This window comes from Anguilla rostrata, chromosome 10, assembly GCF_018555375.3.
Source record: "Anguilla rostrata isolate EN2019 chromosome 10, ASM1855537v3, whole genome shotgun sequence".
In the NCBI taxonomy this organism is placed as follows: domain Eukaryota; kingdom Metazoa; phylum Chordata; class Actinopteri; order Anguilliformes; family Anguillidae; genus Anguilla; species Anguilla rostrata.
Window position 1 is genome coordinate 17,424,503 of NC_057942.1, and position 20,305 is coordinate 17,444,807.

At 40.9% G+C, this 20,305-nt stretch overlaps 1 protein-coding gene across 3 annotated transcripts; it reads right to left on the minus strand.

Annotated features, from left to right (window-relative positions):
- Nucleotides 1-84: 84 nt before the first annotated feature.
- Nucleotides 85-18,845, minus strand: LOC135265173 (gelsolin-like). Of its 3 annotated transcripts, none has more exons than XM_064354529.1 (17): nucleotides 18,707-18,845; nucleotides 11,973-12,170; nucleotides 10,670-10,824; nucleotides 10,420-10,581; nucleotides 9,000-9,149; nucleotides 8,499-8,588; nucleotides 6,465-6,597; nucleotides 5,659-5,963; nucleotides 5,413-5,546; nucleotides 5,121-5,211; nucleotides 4,615-4,641; nucleotides 4,008-4,178; nucleotides 3,563-3,737; nucleotides 2,194-2,315; nucleotides 1,633-1,710; nucleotides 1,357-1,417; nucleotides 85-810 (listed from the first exon to the last, which is right to left on the minus strand). In XM_064354529.1, exons 2-17 carry the CDS (start codon nucleotides 12,163-12,165, stop codon nucleotides 641-643), a joined length of 2,217 nt encoding a protein of 738 aa, XP_064210599.1. In that variant the 5' UTR covers nucleotides 12,166-12,170; nucleotides 18,707-18,845; the 3' UTR covers nucleotides 85-640. The 3 variants fall into 3 exon arrangements, with proteins under 3 accessions (XP_064210599.1, XP_064210598.1, XP_064210601.1); XM_064354528.1 differs by having other exon boundaries at nucleotides 18,624-18,766; XM_064354531.1 differs by lacking the exon at nucleotides 4,615-4,641 and having other exon boundaries at nucleotides 18,624-18,766.
- Between the last annotated feature and the right edge of the window lie 1,460 nt (nucleotides 18,846-20,305).

Below are 20,305 nucleotides of genomic sequence, written 5' to 3' on the forward strand. Positions count from 1 at the left end.
TAAGACTGTTTGTAATGTCTGTGATATTAACCTCAGGTTTTCAGAAATTTGCGCTGGATTTAAAGAAATAGTTCACCACATATAGCCTTTTAACAGAACGCTTTTGTTTATTGCTTTTGAAAAGACATCTGACAATACAAGCATTACAACAACTGCTGTGAAACACAGATACAGGACAGTACACTTTATAGCGAGAAAAGGAGTTCAGTAGCTACATTTATGTTCTCACATTTTTTTTGACCCCATAATAGTGTTCTTTTTTTTTTTTTGCTGTTGGTTCAACACCTAAAGCAACAGCATTCAAAAATGATTGTAAATTTCACAGCTTTCATGTAACAGTTTCATGTCCTTAGATAAGAAGAGTAGGGGTTTGCCTGGACTGGTTAGTGCATAATTCAGCCTGTTTATTTCCTGAGAAGACCCCTACTTACCCCGCTTTATGTTCCCCCAGCAACATCTATCAGGTACCTGAAAAGATCTGAAATACCTGGGATAGTCAAGTAATGCTAATTGTCAGTGATGGACACTGCTTTTTAAGGGGAAAAATGGTAAATGTGGAACAATGTGGTTAAGGGGTCTCTGAAACCTGAACCCCAACCACCTTGGAGGAGGTCAAGGTGTAAAGGTCAGAGGTAGCGGTTCACGCCTCCAGCTCCGCCATGGCACGCTGCAGTGCGTCAGTGCCCCAGTAATCGTCGTCCCAACCCAGGAACCAGCCGGTGAAGGTGGGTGGCTCAAATCCTTGCTTTATCATCTCAATGGGTGTCTGGGGGTCTCGGCCGGAGGGGTCCGTTTTGATGTACTGGATAGCTGGTCGGGGGGGGGGAGAGAGATACATTTGCAGGCAGGTAAAGAAAAAATATTTTGAAATGAAATGGACTGCAGGGTTTCTATTAACCTTGGCACCACACCAGGATTGAACTATTGTGCATAAAACAGAAAATTCAACAGCGACATCTGATGGTTTAACAACACTGCCTCTGAAGTTAGACCGACAGAAAGGCATGGGATGAAGTAACTGACATTAATTGGCAACTGGATATCTTCTGCCAGATATTTTCAACAAGAGTCTTTGCAACTAAAGGTTTTTGGCAAAATGTGGAATGATTAGCCCGCTACAACATAATATTGTGACACGTTAATAAGATAAGCCACACAGCACTCCACTATCATTTTCAAAAGAAAACCAAATATAAACTTGCTCTCCTGATTCTAAATGCTATTGTGTAAGTATTGAATGCAGTACAAACCCATTTGGGAAATTTCTTGAGTAGCTCTTCATTAATATGGTTTAGGTAATATGGTTTACCTGAACATATTCTGTGGAAAAGAATGATAAAATGGCCCTTTGCTTACCTGAGGTCATGACTGCAGCCTTCTCCTCCTCATTTGCTTCTTTTCCAATCCAGACAAACAGCTGGAGTGATGAAAATGAGATGTGCACATTCATTTGACTCTCCATTTCACTCACGCAAAGTTGGCACCACCAAAAACCAGCATACACATGGGGCCCTGGGACCAGGTTTCAGAGCCCATGTCTCCGACAATTCAGGGAAGAAAGCCACTACATGGCACAAACAAACCACTTATTTAGTTATTTTTTGCTCTATATCTTATACTGTCATTACTCACTTCATCCCAGGTGTCCAAGATCATGATGTCATCAGTGGCCAGGTCGTCTTGGGTCATCTCCCCAGGTACCTCTTCGATCTAAAAGATCCTTGAGAAGTTATTTGGCACAAGACAACAACCCAATTTACTGTACATGCGGGACTATTAACTCTAAAATGCCATTTACAATGGGACATGAAAGTCAGAAGCTAGTGACTTAAACCACTAGTAAAAAACATAAACCACCTGCTACTTAAACAAGATTGCCATAAATATTTACCTAAAATGTGAATTTAAACTTGCTTTTTTAATACTTGAGTACACAGAGTTAAATGGTGTACAAACTACAATGCTGTGATTTCATCAGTACAATTTTGACCTGTTGTCTTATTGTGGTGGAACTGATGGATGATCATTCTGCTCACGTTTCAAAAGCCTTGCTAGTCAATATTTGTTTTTGAAATGTGTCCAGCCCAGCAACCTCACAACAGAGAAAACAGTCAGCGACTGTTTGGTTTAGGCAAAATAGATGCACCTGTGAATAAAGCAGGGGATGGTGCCACTGAAAGAGGTGAGACTCACCATGAACTGCCCGGTCTTGTTGGAGCAGACAAAGAGTCTAGGAGGGTGGACGTCCATCTTGTCCTTTAGTCTGAGGGAGGTGCAGTATTCAGCCTTTCCCCCCAGAGCCTCCCAAAAATCATCTACACACACACACACACACACACAAAATGAGTAGGAATGAAAATACTTTCCATTTTAAAATCACGACTGAAAACACCTATATAGGTTTTCACTGATCTCAGTCTTTTTAATACACCTGCCAATTTATTTTTATGTTTCTTAAACTTATAAGAATTTGTGTTCCGGTTTATGTCCTCATGCTCATTTTATTCCATCTTTGGTAACACTATTTAATAATTCAACATTTTCATAGCCTACCTGCCCCTAACTCTTTTGTGTCTGTCTCTTACTCTTATTTTGCCCCTTATTTTGATTTACAAAGTGCGTTGAAACCTTGTTAAATGCACTGTAAACTAAATGAAACTTAAAACTTTAACACCAGTACACATTCCCTTTCTCTCCTAATTGTGCTTCACACAGGCATTAAAAACTGTAGTGTGTAGATTTCAGGAACTGATTGACTCAGTATTATGCGTTTAAAGAGAAATTTAGACATTAGAGTCTTCAAAGTAGGTACAGTAGAAGCACGGAAGGACATAATGAGCTTTGGCTAGCCCACTAGCTGGAACAGGTATCAAACCTTGCTGATTCATTACATCATTCTGACTGACATGCCAGGGCGCTATTAACGATATGAATGCAACGTATGTGTAAATGCAATTTATTAAAGAGCGACTAAACTAGGCAGTATGAACTATGCTGTCCCAGTTGTAATCTAACACCATATATTCTGCTTTAACTAGTCAACTTTAAATCACTTATGGTGGCAGATAAGAATTACATAAAAAATTTTACACGCACCCGGCGAGTGTTCATGTGTCAATATAAAACATTTTAAATACTCCCAACTCCTACAGCTCACAAAAGAGAATGGTTCATTTTAGAGCCAATTACTAAAATCTCTTCAGTTTCACCTCACTGATGCATTGCCTAGGAAGGACTGAACTTCTGTTTGGAGGAGGGGGGGAGGGTGATGTTCTATATGTGCCTCAACAATGAGCATGTGTTGGCAGGTGAAGTCTTGTTAATTTTATGACTGGCACATTCCTTGTGTACATAAGCATTCATCACAGCTGCATTGGAAAGGTGTGAAGGAAGACTGTTTTATCGGAATGGGTAATGCATTACTGGTGAGGAAGGGAGGCTTTGGAACCCCATTATGGGTAGAACTGCTGTCAATCACAGACTTCAGACTCTAATTGGTCAGATTTCTGTTTTATTCTGTGGTGGCCCCGGCCCCTGCCCCTGTGGGATCTTCCACTCTTACCTGCCTCTTCGCCCTCAGCCAGCTCAGATGCGGACACGCCCAGGATGTCACAGAGCTGCTGAGCCCCGTGCTTCTCTGCATCACTGGCACCCTGCCCCACCCACGTGAAAGTCGTTGCCGGGGTCACCAGGACAAATACATCATTGGAGTTGAGTTCGGAGGCACTGGCATCGACCTTTTGCGGGGTGGGTGTGGGGGGTGACGTCAGACAGACACAAAGCAATGACAGGCAAGTGAGACTTCTTAAACCATATAATGAATTACAGCCATGAGGAGCTGTCAATCACTGACTGGCGTTAACCAATCAAGAGTCTTTATTATAACAAAAACATTAAAATTGTAATTAGCGAATCACTGAATGTGTGCATTTGCCCATGCAGCAAAGCCCAGGAAGTTCCCCACCTTTACACCCTCTGCCCCTCCACCCCAGCCTCCAATCACTCACCTCCACGGCACGCGTGCCCCCCGCGGGGTTGGCCCGCAGCTGGAAAAGGCGTGTTTCGGCAGGCTCGGCCTGGCCTCCCTCTCTGGATGTACCGTTCTTGTGCACCACCATGGGCTGACCCCCGAACAGGCTCATGAGCTGGGCCGGCTCCTTCCCCTGCACCACCCGAACCTGCAGCACAGTGGACCAGAGAGCCATGCAACTGCCTCACCTGACCTCAGAATCCAGGTAATACAACACACGTGACAATCCAAAGCCTTTAACTTTGCATTTGGAATATAAATGTGATTGCAGTGTGGACTTTTGGAAAGCTCTGACAGATATTTTGCTATTTAGACAAAGAAAATAAAAGGATAAACTCCTGAGAATGGGTGTTATTGCATCCTTCTCCACTAGGTAGTGGAAATTTGCAGCATAGCATTGAGCAAAGCATTTGGTTTGGCCTGGCCTGCCACAGTGTTATAAATATGTATTTGTCATTGTTATGGCTGGTCTTCAATAATCAGATGTCATCAGATGCACTACTGAAGCACAGAGGGTGCACTCTTACTCTTACAACAATGTTGTTTAAGAAAGCATGCACATCAGACACCCAAGATAAATATACCTGGGAAAGGAGAGGAGCACCCTCCACCTGGAATGACAGAAAGGCAGTAGGAACAAAGAAACAGAAAAAGGGAGGATAAAGAGGCTAAAAGTATGAACTCAGTGCCAGATTTAGGAACTGAGCAGAAAGTAAAGAGCACCCATACGTCTCCTGGGTGCTGGATTTTAAAAGGTGAAGGAAACAGAAACAGAATCTTTGATACAAACGCTGAATGCTGTTTGTATCAGCATTCAGCGTGTAGTGACATGACACCCATGTCTTCAAAAATTTATTGGATTCATGTGTGTTACTTGTAGAGTCATGCTGCGGAATCACCCATGACTTTATAATTTCCTATATAATTCACCATTTATTGGTAAGCTTTTCACTGAAGCCACTTACAATAAGTAGCTTTAACACCACAAGAGCTTGATAGGCAGAGGTACAATCAAATAAGCGCCACCATCAAGGTGCACGCCTCAAAGCCTTGCAGGCCCCTATCCCATAACCTCCCCCCTTCCCAATACCTGGACAGGCTTTCCTCCCAACTCTTCGTCCAGCTGGGCAGCCAAGATGGCCGATGCTGCAGTTTCATCCTGGGACGAATCCACTCCCTGCCTGCGACAGAAGAAGCTTCATTTCACATACCCCCTGTCATTCACACAACTTCAACTGCATCAGTTTATTCCACCAAGACTTTCCTCAAGATTCGCCACAGACTGAGGTATGTGAGCACTGAGCATTATGTGTCTTGAACCAATTCAGCCGGTGAAGTTAAAACATGTTCCATGTGCATGTGTGCAGTGCCACGCCCCTTACCACATGTAGATAATTTGTCCCTCCTTAGCACCATGGTGGTAGTTGTAAAGAATGATATAACTGTCTCCCCCATAGAACTGGCCATAGGTGGAGGGATCCACAGCTACCTTGTCCCCACCCTCGATACGCCAGATCTGTAGGGACAGACAAACAGGTGCCATGAGCAAAACCCTGGATAGGGTTAAAGGTTTGGGAACCCCTGTCTTACTCACTGCAAACCCCGGTGGCCACTGATCGCTGACTCACCTGCTTCTCGCCACTCCCGTCGTCCAGCAGCCGGTGCTGGGCGGCCATAGCCGTGCACTCGTGCAGGGCGGAGGCGTCGAAGGGGACCTTCTTGATCCTGGCAATGCTGCTGCTCACGTGGCACTGGCCCAGCCCCTCAGTCTGGTCCACGTCGCGCCACAGCCTGAAGAACTGCTTGAACAGAGGGGTCTCGCCCATCTCGGGAAGGATGTGAACCTGGGTGTGCTTCGGGTACTCCATCTTATCTATGAATTCTTCCGCAGCCTTCAGCGCTGCCTTCCTCTCATCCCTGTTGGCATCTTTACCTGTTTATGTGTGGGGGGGGGGGGGGTCACAAAATTGTTGAGCTGTACATAGATGAAAGCATTTAGACAGGTTAAAAAAAAGTCAAATTTAAATTTACTCAAGATTATTCCTCTCGTTTTGCTCATGAAAGTTTGAACACTAAAATATTACAAACAAACAGGTTTATGAAGAAAAGATGCCCCAAAAAAGTCCAAGTTTGCTTGCAGCTGTATTTATTAAAGGACCAAGAAATACAGTGCTGAAATAATGGTCTTTTTTTAAATTTGGTATTATTTTGGGGGCCAAACATGGGATATAGGATATTCATTGGTATGGTTCATTCAGGTACGTGAGATATTAATCGCATTTTATCATTATTTTTTTCACTTTTTTTTGATTTTCAAAGATGTCCTTCACAGTCACGCCCTCATGACCCTGCACTATCCATCCCTAAGAGCCATGCCCACATGACCTCACCTGGAGCTTCCATAACAGCCACACCCATGTGAGTCTCCACTGACCTTTCCAGATGAAGATCTCGCCATTCGAGCCGTGATCAAGGATAAAACAGTCACTGGACTCCAGTGCACTCTGGGAGAAGGGGCTGTCCTCAGCTACAGTGGTGATGTCCACATCCCCAGTTGCATTGGAAATCTAAATAAAGAGGTGGGAAAGAGAATAACAGCTGTAACATTAACTTCTAATGCTTACCCCCTTCCTTGAAACTGTCCAATGACATTATTATTATTATATTATTATTATTATTATTATAGCTGCAAGCAGCAATGAAGGGGCCAAGCGCTACAGTGCCTTCATGTGACTAATTTTGTTGGTTACTAAATTCAGGCCCGTCCCTGTAATGTTCCCCCAACATTTAGTTGAAATATATCCTTTAGTTTCAGAGTAATTCGTGTTTAAACCTGTTTTTTGGTATAGTGCCCTCAAGTGGCCAAATTTTACAAACTTTGTGTGTGCCCCCCTGGCCTCATGGTAAGCGTGTACCAAGTGTGATGTAAACATTGATATAAGCATTGCAGAGATATGGCTCACTTCCTGTTTGGCACCTTCGCCTTCAAATTTGTTTGTTTATAGCAGCCATATTATTTGACCTAGCAGCTATCTTTCAATAATTTTTATCCACAGTAACTCGCAAGATGATGCCTGTCAAACTCTGTGGTGATCTGTAAAATGGAATGGGTGACGTCTTTCAAATATTTTCCAAAAAGTTCAAAATGGCGAAAAATGCCAAATGGCGAACATTATGTCTCCAAAGCATTTCCATTGTCTATGAGGAGAGGCATAGTGTGAGGTAGCATTCATGACTCTAATTCAAAAGAGGTAGGAGTTATGATTGCTAGGGTACATTCAAACTGCTTATTTATTATTATTATTATTATTATTATTATTATTATTATCATTATATTATTATTATTATTCCCCTTTCCTTGTATGGAAGGCCAAATGGGTCAAAAAATATGTGAAATATCATCTGGAATCACACATTGTAAAAGTCTTATTACATCTCTTTGCTTCCTTTCCTTGCTCCTAGCTCCACCCATCAGGAAAGGAAGCAAAGAAAGGGTGTGGGGCAGAGGAATCGAGGAAACATTTATAAGGAAATAGGAACATCCTTGCTCTTTCAAGTGTCAATTTGAAGCCACGTCAATTATAGATGTGGCAGATGGGGAGAGCTAGATGTGTTTTTTTTAATGCCGGCGGTGTATAATATTCTTTGGAAGAGCATTGGATTAGTTTTCGTTTTACATTCATGTACGTTTTACATTCATCCACTGCCGTTGTACCCTTGAGCAAGGTACTTAACCTGCATTGCTTCAGTATATATCCAGCTGTGTAAATGGATGCAATCTAAATCCTATGTAAATGTTGTGTAAGTCGCTCTGGATAAGAGCGTCTGCTAAATGTGTGTAATGTTTTGGGGCGGCAGTGTAGTATAAAGGGTAAAGTACTGGGCTTGTAACCTAAAAATCATAGGTTCGATTCCCGGGTTGGACACTGCCATTGTACCCTTGAGCAAGGTACTTAACCTGCCTTGCTTCAGTATATTTCCAGCTATATAAATGGATGCAATGTAAATGCTATGTAAAAAAAACTGTGTAAATCGCTCTGGATAAGAGCATCTGCTAAATGCCTATAGAAATTAAGTACAAATTAATCTCTGGATATGAAGCTGTACAATTCTGTGATGTAAATAAAAATAATGCGATCACAAAATCACCAATAATTGACGATTCCAAATGTTAATATCAGTATGTTAGCAGCAATGATAGTTGTCAGAAACCCCTGTGAGTTCTATGGGTTCAATTCCAAGAGAGATTTCTTTCCACTGTTAGTTATATGAACACCCGAAGGTGTTAAAACAGCTTAGACCACATATGCTATCTCAAATTTGGAATATTTCTACAGACAAATATTTAACAGAATGTGCTGACTCTAGAATCTATGAAGGACATTTTTCAAATGCTAAAGATGCCCATTGCTTCAGCTCACATTGAATGCTCTGTTTTTCCTCTTTACACACTTCTGCAGTCTTGTACCTTGTACAACTTTGCATGCTTCCGTTTTAATGTATCTGCTTTGACGTCTTCGGTGTGAACCTCAGGCAAATCCGGCTTTGGTCCCAAAATCTGGAGAAAATCCATGCAAGGTTTTACTGAGTTTTACTCAAGTGATTCAAACAGGGAAACATTTCAATAACTAGGTTTCCTCTCAAAATATCCCTCACGGTTATACGGTATATGCACATAACTTTAATACAGTACAGGAAGTTGGTAAAAGGCGGCAGTGTAGTATAATGGGTAAGGAACTGGGCTTGTAACCTAAAATTTGCAGGTTCGATTCCCAGGGAGGACACTGTTGTACCCTTGAGCAAGGTGCTTAACCTGCATTGCTTTAGTATATATCCAGCTGTGTAATTGGATGCAATGTAAGATGCAAAATGTATAAAATGTCGTTTAAGTTGCTCTGGATAAGAGCGTCTGCTAAATGCCTGCAATGTAATGTAATGTAATCTAATATAAAAGGTCATCCCATCTCACCTCCAACATCTTCTCTGGCTCGTCCCCCTCGTCACACACATGCACATTGGCCCGCCCACCTCGTTCGCTGTCCCGGATACCCTTGGCGACCCTTGTGGACTTCAGCCTCTCATAGCCACTGCACTGGCTGCCAAACCACTGGTAGATTTCCTGTCATGTGGGTGGAAATGAGCACAAACCATTGATATGTTGCCTCGGCTCACCTGCTTCTTTTAGCCAATCACATTTATTTTCCATTAATCCATTTCGGCTAATAGTTTTTTAGTTATCTACTCATTTTTCACTGACCATGTAGCACACTTTTGGGAACTGACTCATTGGATACTTCAAACCCTAAAATGACAATACCATTTTTTAAATTTCTTGTAAATACAAAATTGTCATGGTTCTGTGTTTTTCCTGTCCGTGTTTCCCTTGTTGGGCCGCCAGATGGCGGCACTTCTGTTTTGTGTCCTGCTCCCCCCTGTTAATTGTATTATTGTTGTCTCGTTATTCTATCATTGTTCCCACCTGTGTCTTGTTATCCCCTCCTTTTCTGGTTTGATTGTTTTTTGAGTTCACCTGTGTCTTGTTACCCCCTGTCTATTTAAATTCTTTGTCCCCTTGACTCGGGTGCTGGTTCCTTGTGTTTGTTTCCGACGTGTGTTTCAGACCATATGTACCTGCCTGCGTTTTTTACCTGTTTATGTTTGTTTCCTACTTGTGTTCTCTTCTGAATGTATGTATTCTGCCCGCTTCGGCCCTGCTTGTGTGTTGTGTGTTTCTGACTTGTTTCTGCCTGCATTCCTGCTTGTGTGTATTCTGTCCTGCCTGTGTTCCGCCCTGCCTGTGTTCTGTTTTGTTTTTTTTTTAGGTTCTTAAGTATCTTTTTGTGTTTATGGTTTTGCCCCTTGTGGCCTTTTGTTTGTTCCCTGTTTATTTAGTAAAGTCTTTGTTTGAATTTCCCTTTTGAAGTCTCCTGTTTTTTTTACTCTGCTTTTGGGTCCGTACCCCCCACGAGTCCTGACAGAAATATGATATTTTAAGCATATCCTGGGAAAATAAACCATATTCTATATTTTGTGACAGATTCTCACCCTTACTCATGTGTTTAGCTGCATGTGGCATGTTACATTTAAAATCTGTGCCTGAGAAAAAAGCTAACATAAGTCTTATAATCAGCATGTGCTACAATTCAACACTGGATTTACCGGTTTGAACAGATGAAATAACAGGAATGTTCTAGCTAACCCATCACTCTTCCGTTTACACCACAAACAATAACACCATGACTGCTGTATATAGCTACAATGTGAATCAGCTAGAAGAAGGGCTGTATGAAATATGTAAGTCTGTGTTACATTGTGCAGTAACGGGGTCCGCAGACTTCTGATCTCCCTTAAGACATTTAACATTTAACCCCCCTTTACCACAGACTCACATTGCCCAGGTCAAGGATGAAGCAGTCTCCCTGGTTGAAACTTTGCCAGCTCACAGGTACCTCAACTGCTCTGACAATGTGCCGACCCTGCACATGGAGCAGACGCTGTATCTCGACCTCATTGGTAACAACGTGCCTGAAACCTGAAGCCACACCCCCTTCCTAAGAAAATAGAGGGTGATGAAAGAAAATCAGTTACACATAGTTCATATGAAAGATGATCTTTTGATTGTAACTGAAGTCTCCTCACCATGTACTTGATCCCATCTTTGAAGTAGCCAAGAAATTCATTTGTCTCATTGCCTTGCACTTCACGATACTGGACAGGTTTATCATCCAGGTATTCGTCCATTTGGGTCGTAAATACAGCAGCTACTCCATTCTCAACAACGGTGGAGGTTTCACCTGGAATACAAGAGGGATGGGTTTGAATGTCTTGCAGATGCAGGACAACAGAAATTGGTACAGGGATCAGCAAAATACCAGATTACCTAGAAGGTTATTGTTTTTGACAGCAGGCTTCTTTAGGAAGCTGACTAGTGTTGTTGACTAGTTGTTGGACCTTCGCTAGCCAATGCAATAGGACAGTTCAAAACAACCATGAGATAATGGAACCCATCTTGTCAAAATGTAGATATAGTATCCTGAGCCAGAGATGCCACCTTGGCACCTGGATGACTTGGCATTATTGAAGGAACCATGAATTCTACTGTGTACCAGAAAATTCTAAAGGAGCATGTCCGGTCATCGGTCTGTGAGCTGAAGCTGAAGCGTAGTTTGGTTATGCAGCTAGACCATGATCCAAAACACAAAAGCAAGTCCACATCTGAATGGCTGTTAAGAGACAAAATGGATGTTTTGGAGTGCCCTAGTCAAACCGTGACTTGAAGCCAATAGAAATGCTGTGGGAGCAGCTGAAACCAGAAATTTGTTTGAATTAAATTAGTTCTGGAAAGAAGAGTGGGCTAAAATTCCTCCACAGCGATGTGAAACACTGATGTCAAATTATTGTAAGCGTTTGGTTGTAGTCATTGCTGCTAAAGGTGGTCTGACCAGTCATTAAGTTTAAGGGGGAAATTATTTTTCAAAAGCATGATATGAGTGCTTGATAACTTTTTTCTTTAAATACATGAAATAATCATTTAAAAATGTGTTTTGTGTTCACTCAAGTTCCCTTGGTCTAATATTACACTTGTCTAAAGATCTGAAACCACTCAGTGAAACAAAAAATCAATAATACAGGAAATCAGGAAGGGGACATGTACTATATTGGGATATGCGGTCATATATACTAGTGTATTGCGGTAACCCAGTGGGACACTTGCGTATTTCAATGTATCACTGTTCGAACCATGACTGAATGAATAAAGCCCGTATTAACTTGTTTCTCCGTGTCTAATCATCAATTCCTCTCCCGAGAGAATACTACAGGGCAAATACTTTCATGGCTCTGTACATGAAATGATGTCCCTCAACAACAATGCTAAACTGAGAGTTTGCCTTGAACTGTTCGTTTGTGCATACCAACTAGTTTGATTTGACAGAGGCCTTACCCAACCAGAAGTGCAGACTATACTGCAGGTCCCCGGATCTCTGTTTGGTGGTGTTGAGAACCAGATAGGCATCCCCCTTGTAGAACCCTCCATACAATTCCGTTGGGACTGGCGCCAGGTCCTTGTCCTCAATCCTCCATACTTGGAGACCTGGTTGCTTGCCAGCCTGCTCAAACTGTGGGTGGTACACCATGCTTGCTGGAGGAAGATACACATTCTGTGTCATGTGTCAACATTCCAAGATACCAATATTACCGCCCCTCAATAAAGAATATGCATCTTCAGAGCTATTAGTCTGCATGACTGTTAGTACTGCTGTGCTTGTGTTTTACGTATTGCTTTCAAGTGCAATTGACCAATTTGAATCCTGTATCTCATCTGTACAGTATTTTGTCTGCTTAAACAGACCTTTCGCTCCTAATGACCTTAATGTATTTAAGAAATTGACCCCAATCAAGAACCTTGGTTACATAACCTTGGAATTGATCAGGATTTAGGAATCCTATAACTGCCTCTTTAAAAAAAACTGAAAGGAACTAACCAAAATACCTGTTCTGACTACTTCTGAATCATCCCAAGGATGTACACAATGCAACTGTTTGTAAGATTATCATTGTAGCATTCAGTCCGCCGGAGAGGTAGATTGGTCTCGGCTGTGTGTAACATTTTTAATTGATTCAACTCTTTCATAACCATCTCCAACATAAGCAACCTACCCGATTATCGGAGACCCTCATTTAAATGTTAAGGTCAGTTAAATATGGTCAAACATTGATTCAATTTTTTTTTTTTGGAATCGCATTGACCTACCTGAGTTTCAGGTAGGTCAATGCAGAAACTTAGCCGTTGATGAGTTAAATGGCCCGGGTGAAGACTTGGCATCTCACAAAGGCACTGAATCTTTTATGATTTACAACAATACATCTTTTACATCTTTACATCAATAATGCATTATCATGGGAATGTGATCCCATACAAACAGCGGCTGTTTTGCATTGCTTTACATATGTGCAGGTAACACCTCTGCACCCCCACCCGCTCGAATCTCACTGCGGATAAAGTTTCGGAATGGATTAGCAAAACAAATAAGACAAAGGGGCATCTGCCAATACAGCCTTAGGCAATTAGGTTTCATTCATCATTTTTATATCAAATATCAAATCCACAGCCAAAGGAAAAGTTATCCGATCCCTCTCAGTCTAATTTCTTGCTTTGGTGTTAAACCCTAATCGTCCCTCCTTTGGAATAGCAAACCGTTTTCATAAAAACTGAAATTTTTCATCTGATCATAGTAACACAATCACAAAATCAATATAAAAAGTGATATTTGCATTAAACAAAGTAGCACTTGCATTCATTTGCATGTCAAAGGATATACGTTAATTGAACCCAAGTCACCAGACAAATAAAGTAAAAGTAAATGCTTATGCTCTCTACTGTTACAGAGAATTACTTTATTATTTTTTACCACCCTAATGCAATGCTGTACGACATTTTTGGTCTTGAATAACAGGCCAGGTGGAAGGCCTTGGTATTAGATATCCTTACCCCAAACCTAAAGACCCACCCTTTGACTGCCTCCAGGCAGAATTCCATGTTTGAGGTGTTCATTCCATGGGCGGTGTGCCCCACAACAAGCCAATCAGCAAGGTCCTACACATGTAACCTTATGCAACCTACAGATGGGGGACGGAAGACGGGGGACGGGGGACAGGGGGTGGGGTGGGTGCAATGAGGTCTTTGTTCTTGCAAGCCATTCCTGATGTAAGTGGCACCACATAGGGCTGGGCTGCTCATATATTTAAATGTTATCTAGCAGCTCAGCTGTAAAGCTTTGCCTCCCTCAGGCTCTGAGGTGGGGGGCGAGGGGGGGGGTGGTTCCATTGTTCCAGTGAACCAAGTCAACCCATCCAACGTGTGCTCTTGGCATCGATTCAGTTTGAGACCTTCTCTGCGATGTCTCTGTCACTGTCCCTTCTTCAAATTTAAAATGTTTAATTGCCAGAAATTATTTTTGTTACATTGCCAAACCACACAGCAATGCATTTCAAGTATATTTCCCTCAGTCTCCTATGCTCAGTTTTACATTCTTCCCTGGTGCAGACTCTGAGCCCTACCCCCAGGGCTCCACGCCCTGATGTACAAACAAGAGCTCAGACTGGAAATGTCAATTCAACTGGATCGTTACCCAACAGAGAGCGAAGCAAAAGCTGCTAGCGCTATTTTCTGCACCCTGAGAAGTAAAGCTCTGCCTAATCCAGTGGTTAGTTAACCCTGCCAGCATCAAATCATCTGAGCACATTGTAGGGGCCAAAGTTAATCAGTTGTTTCTTACAAAAAATAAATGCATAAAAGCAGGGGACAACCAGGCAGGGCTGATCCAGGATCAGTACGAACAGCAGTTCTACCAATGAGCAGGAAGTAATCCAGGTGTTAAACACAAACAATAGAGTTAGGCCGGTGACCAATGCGGAATTGCTACTATGCGTTTCACCACTTCTAAGGTGAAGTTGGCAATTGTTACAGGTTATGAAACCGTGTGTGTGCCACTGTTGCCTCAGATTTTCCTTTTGGGTTCAGGTATGGCTGACTTGTGATCAAATGCACAAGGCATGACCTTATGAGAGAACTGTAACATTTCAGGACATGATTTGAGTGAAAATGATAATATGTAGAGTAAGACATCGTAGCTGCAAGAAATGCAGGAAAAAGTTAAAAAGTAAAACAAGGTTTGAAGAAGTACAAGATACTGAGTGGCTATAACCAAATTAATCTGAATCACAGTGTTTCATCTCTTGTTGAGCATACTAGTTAGCCATCTGAAAAGAGCAACATGAATAAAGCACTAAATGTTAACCTAGAACCTAGAACCATAATAAACATCAGGTTAATATAGCGAACATCCAAATAAATCCATAAAGTAAGTGATTATAATCATACATTACATAAATAAACAAACAAAAAAACATATCTGTGGGAAGTTTATGAAAGGTAATGTCTTGCTGCGGTTAAACCTGCTACTACTCCCAGGGACAGCAAAATGACACCTTACCCATTTATGTTTTGTTGTGGGCTCTTCTGATGCTATGGCTAGACAGCATTTTAAAAAAAGACATGGACTCAGGGGGAACTATTCTGTCTTCAAATCATGCCAAAGAATATGGCAGTAAGCTGGTTCCATTTTGGGTGATTTCAATTTTGCATGATTTTAACAACTTTACTTCCAGAGGCGATGTTATCTTACCCATTATCTTGGGGGGAAAAAGGAAGCAAATAAATCACACAAACTTCCTAAAAGGTTGCAGTTCTGCTTTAACCCTCCTGTTATGTTGCGGGTCAAATTGACCCTTTTTAAAGTTTGAAAATCTAGGAAAAATACTTTAAATTATTTTTTCAGTATGAAACTTCTTCTACTGGCCTTAATTAGTGTAATCAACATTTTAAATGAAAATGGTTCATTTCATGTATTTGCAAACCCCCCCTGTATGGGGATTGACCCGGGAACATTTTTGCTGTACCTAAAAAATGAACAGAACAGGAGGGTTAAGCACAGATAGTCGCAGGAAAAAAAAGCTGCCACACATGCCGCAGGCAATCCTGCAACAAAATGAACTTTATTTTAAAGAAGTGCCCAACTCAAGCCAGTGTAGTTGTGTACAGCCAAGATAAAGAAACAAAGAAAACACAGTTCCTATAAACACTATTTGCACACAGAAACACTCGAGTCCAGCCACCTGGCTCTTAGGCTAATCATACTGTACTTTTTAAAGGTATTTTATATATTGGAAAGAAGCAGGCAGCAAGTCTCACAGACTCATTGGGCAGATTCCATCCATAAAGTTTAGACCATTGGTTTTTGTGGTACACATGTCTGTAGCTGAAACGCATTGAAGCACTAAAATGTGAATACCATTTACAGTGTTCGAAATGTCAAGTTACATAAAATAAAAACTGCCATCATGCCAAGCTTGAAAGAGGTGTTCAGTACCTTTTTGAATGATTCCCCACAATTGTGTCACACTGGACATGGGTGGTCTTTTTGATCATACTCACTTAATCACTTCGTTCCCTATCATACCAAGGTACTGTTAATCCCTACCAGATAATTCCCAGACTCAAAGCTTCAGAACCTCATATCAGGATGAGAAAAATAGTGTACTAGTGCACTAAACAAGGAGGTATGTTGGCCAACTACAGCGAAACCATCATCATCTATCAATATATAAACTCAATAAATAAATACATGTGCAAATACAGATAAAAATAATGTTAGAGTAAAGCTGAAAGTAGCTTAAGATAATCAGGTGTCCAGAGAAGCAAAAAAAGAACTTCAAACTTCAAATGAATCTCAGGTATGTTTTTTTATTAAAAGGAGAGAGAAAAATAGTTCACTATTTGCATGGGTAGCACAGGGCATGACCATCCTACCAAGAAGGTGAAGCTAATTTTCACAAGTTCTTTTTTATCTTTCCCAGTCAAATTCACGTAAAGTTTTTATCATCCCATTCCCATGTTTTTGGGTATGTATAGGCTATCTCATACCATAAGGAGAAAAACAAAATCCATCCACATGTAGAATGTTAAAAAAATATCTTAAATAAATAAATAAATAGCTGCTGGTAAAAACTTAGATTTGGATGATCTTCTTAAGCCTAAAGTGGAGATTGTTACCAGGACTGTTACTGGTGCCACAGTAGACTTTCCTGTAGTTGACAGAACTTATCTCTGATGAACTTGTTAAATGACTATAAACTTGGCACCACTATGAAGCAGAAAAGCTAATATCAGCTGCAGGCACGCGGTAGTTTTGTGACTGAAGCAGAGTGCAGTTTAGAAAAACAGCTGTGTGCTGTAAGCAGTTGTGTGTGGGCACACACCCTGTCTATGACATGAGTAGGTGGTGTGATGCAATCCCCTGAGGGGTACACCCTTCTGTGAAAGAATCCTTTATAGGACAAGTAAAAACAGGTTTAGTGGTGTTCCATTTCAGTTCTAAATAACCCTTTGTGCTACCAAGACAATTGCCATCATGCTGGAGGGAAAAGTAGAAACAAATTATTCATCATTCCTGGTCACATGCCTGTGCCACTATATCAATTTAACTTGCAGACCATAATGATGCATTTAATTAACATCTTATCATAATTAGTTGGACACAAACACAAATACAAACCCCGCAAAGACATTAACATTCGTATGTGCATTTTGAAACGTCATTTTAAAAAATGTACCCACAATATAACAGTGAACAAATATGCACATAGAACATTGCCAAAACTACCGAATTGTATTCAGTAATAACCAGTTATTAAATTGATTATAGATTTGTCCAAAAAGATTCATGCATTCTAGTAAGGGTAAACAATCTGCATTTACATTAAGTTTGGTTTTTAAAGGCACTTTAAGAAGACTTTTGCATTTATGTAATATGAATGGAAAGTACTGTAACTTCCGTGTATATTTAGCCTGTTCATTGTGAGATCACACGATCTACCTTTTTGTGACCGGACTTCCCCCTTTTCTTGTCCGGAAAGGTCAGTCGAAATAACAGGGGTCGCATCACTGCATCAATTTTCGTAAATTCAGGAGTGCAAACATTGCAATGTGTCAGTTGAGCTGCAGCAGTAGCAGTTCTTGCGCAGAAACACTGCATGTCTTGCAGGACAAACTGTCTGTTATTCCACAGTAAAATATTCTGTGTTAAATCAATTCAGGCAGAATTCATGTCGTCCTTATTGGACTCGATATGTACACTGTTCGAGGTGAATTACCACTGGATATTTACCGTGTGTGCGAATCAGTAGGCTACGCTAAAGAAGTTTCTTAAGAGAGTCGTTGGCCAACAACAGTGAAATCGTCATGTTCTATAAATATATAAACTCAATGAATAAATGCATGTGCGAATAGTGATAGAGTTTGAGTAAAATAGCACGAGATATTCACGGTGTCCACAGAAGTTAAAAAATCAAAGGTCAAATGTAGTAAACTACCTGTCTGACAGGTAGGCCTAGCACTTGGCATGACAATCAAAAGCGCGGTTCCTATTTTTTATTATTATTTTTTAATTGTATCTTTCCCAGTTGAATTCACGTCGACCTTTTCTCATCCTATTCACCACCAGGCGCATTTATCTACAGTTTCCAATAAATCCACAACTTCTATGGCTCTAACCTTCTCTTAAAAAGCACTTCACTACCGTACTAAAATCAATCAACTGATAAGCCACTTCAGGCAGCGCAAGCACCAAGATAAAATTATACTCTGTCACACACAAGAATGGAAAAAACTGCCTTTATCAGGTTCATACTATTGTCAGTAGTTGTGGCTAGTTTTATGGAACATATTTCAATGACAGAAAATGCAGTTTTTCAAAAGGTAAACTCTAAATTCAATAAAACGAATAATTAGCATGCATCACCCATTTGGCAGTGAACCAAGGCAGGGCTCATCTCGCGATAAACGATTATGAATATGGTGAGGTCACTTGATTAAATTACATTAACAAAGACAACAGGACGCATACAGTAATACAATCTATTTTAGCTAAACGAAATGCATTTTTCTGATGTTCCTCCTGCATAGAGGAGGAACACCACCGCCTATTACGCTCGGACAATGTATGCTGCTGCTGGAAGCGATTGGCTTTCTTACCGTTAATAAAGATGTGCAAAGAGGAAAGGCGAAATGCCAAAAGCAAAGCTCGAAGTGGCAGTGCCGAGAGGGTCCGTGGTTACCTGATTGAGATGTTCGATGACGGGTCCTATCAGAGAGGAGGGACTACCTAGAGACAGATAGGACGCGAGATATGCCAGAGCCTAAGGTCTTGTGCGCCTGTGCACCCGGACAGCTCCCAACAGGATCAGATCGACATACTACAAAGTGCATGCGCCGAGCGAACGAAATCGAATATTCTGATCTCTCCTTTTGTTGATCATAGTGCTCCTATTTGCCTCAACCGTCTACCCGAACATTCGATCGAAAATAATAAAGTGGGTACTCCAGTGATTCTCAAACTCGGTCCTGGGGACACTTGTGTATATTGGTTTTTGTTCCAGGCAATCTTTCGCTCAATCAAGGTTGTTGAACACATTTGTTTAAATTATTTGATCATTTCCCCCCCCTTAAACTTCTTAACACAATGCAAATTTGGCTCGTCGTCCTTTGCTTAATGTGTCTTTGGACTCTTCTTCATTATCTACCAAATGGTCAGTTTCAGCAGCCAGATATCCACATTTTCACCAATTAAGAGCCTACTGTTTTACCTTAATATTTAATTTAATCAGTTACAAATGTTTCCATCTTCTTAAATAGTCATTTACAATATAGCACAATATCCACAAAGTGAATGTGGGACTATTACTCAAGGCAGACATAACTATCTACATCAACAAGGGCTGATCTATTTCATGATTTTGTGTCAAATTCTGCTCTTAATTATTGAACAATCATATTTAGATGTGACATTTGTATAAGCAGCACCTACAGCCGCAGACTGAAAGTGTACCCTAAAGATGCTACTGTGCTCTAGTACAGGATTTAACCACTGAAGTGTATAGAGCTGTCAGAGAACTAAAATTTAAAAATTAAGGTAACTGGTTGGAACAAATAACAGCATGCAGCCTGGCCTTCCAGGAGCAGAGCTGTGCAGCCCTGATCTACAACAATGAGAGCTAGATGGAAATGATAGTTAAAGAGCAAAAAGGAAAGGGGCACAAATATATAAACGGCCAAGTGCTTTTGCTCTAAGAGACGACTTGGAGCTCATCTAGGCGACCTGTTTTTCAATGCACGTCCTTAGTTCTAAAAAGAAGAATCTAAAGCTTCTCATACATTGTTGTTATGAGTGGGTTTGTCTCTGAGACATCCATAAGGCTGTAATGCAGCTATCTTTAAATTCCCAGGATTCTCCTCATTCTCCTCTATCATTGTTGGCTGGAATGTTGCAGGTTTTGAATAGCCAAAATAATCCTATGTCTAATGATTTCCCCAATGTGTGACTGTTGTGTTTTGGAAAGGTTTTTTCTACGTGTATTGTCTCAGCTTTGTTTTCAGGCTGTTCTTAGAGGCTATACAGGCAACAATCTTTTTGTCCACTCCTGTTTTCCAGGAAATTAGATTTTGGTGTCTAAACTAATATTGTATGATCAGGGAGGTAGTCATTGATTGAAACTGTCACACATATATTCCCTGTTAACCAAATGTATAAAGTTTCAACAATTACATTTTAAACCAGAAAGGAATATTAATATCCATTAACACAATAACATGTGGACACAACACATACATTTAGCTTCAACATTTTCTCAAATAGGCATGAAGATTAATACAATTTT

What these genes read in the sequence shown, in the direction of transcription:
- LOC135265173 (XM_064354529.1), bottom strand. Translation starts at nt 12,165, where the DNA reads ATGGTGTACCACCCACAGTTTGAGCAGGCTGGCAAGCAACCAGGTCTC. An exon ending in AGCATGCAAAGTTGTACAAG is followed by an intron (nt 6,598 to 8,498) that starts GTACAAGACTGC and finishes CTCTTTATTTAG; the next exon opens with ATTTCCAATGCAACTGGGGA. An exon ending in GGACAAATTATCTACATGTG is followed by an intron (nt 5,212 to 5,412) that starts GTAAGGGGCGTG and finishes CTTCTGTCGCAG; the next exon opens with GCAGGGAGTGGATTCGTCCC.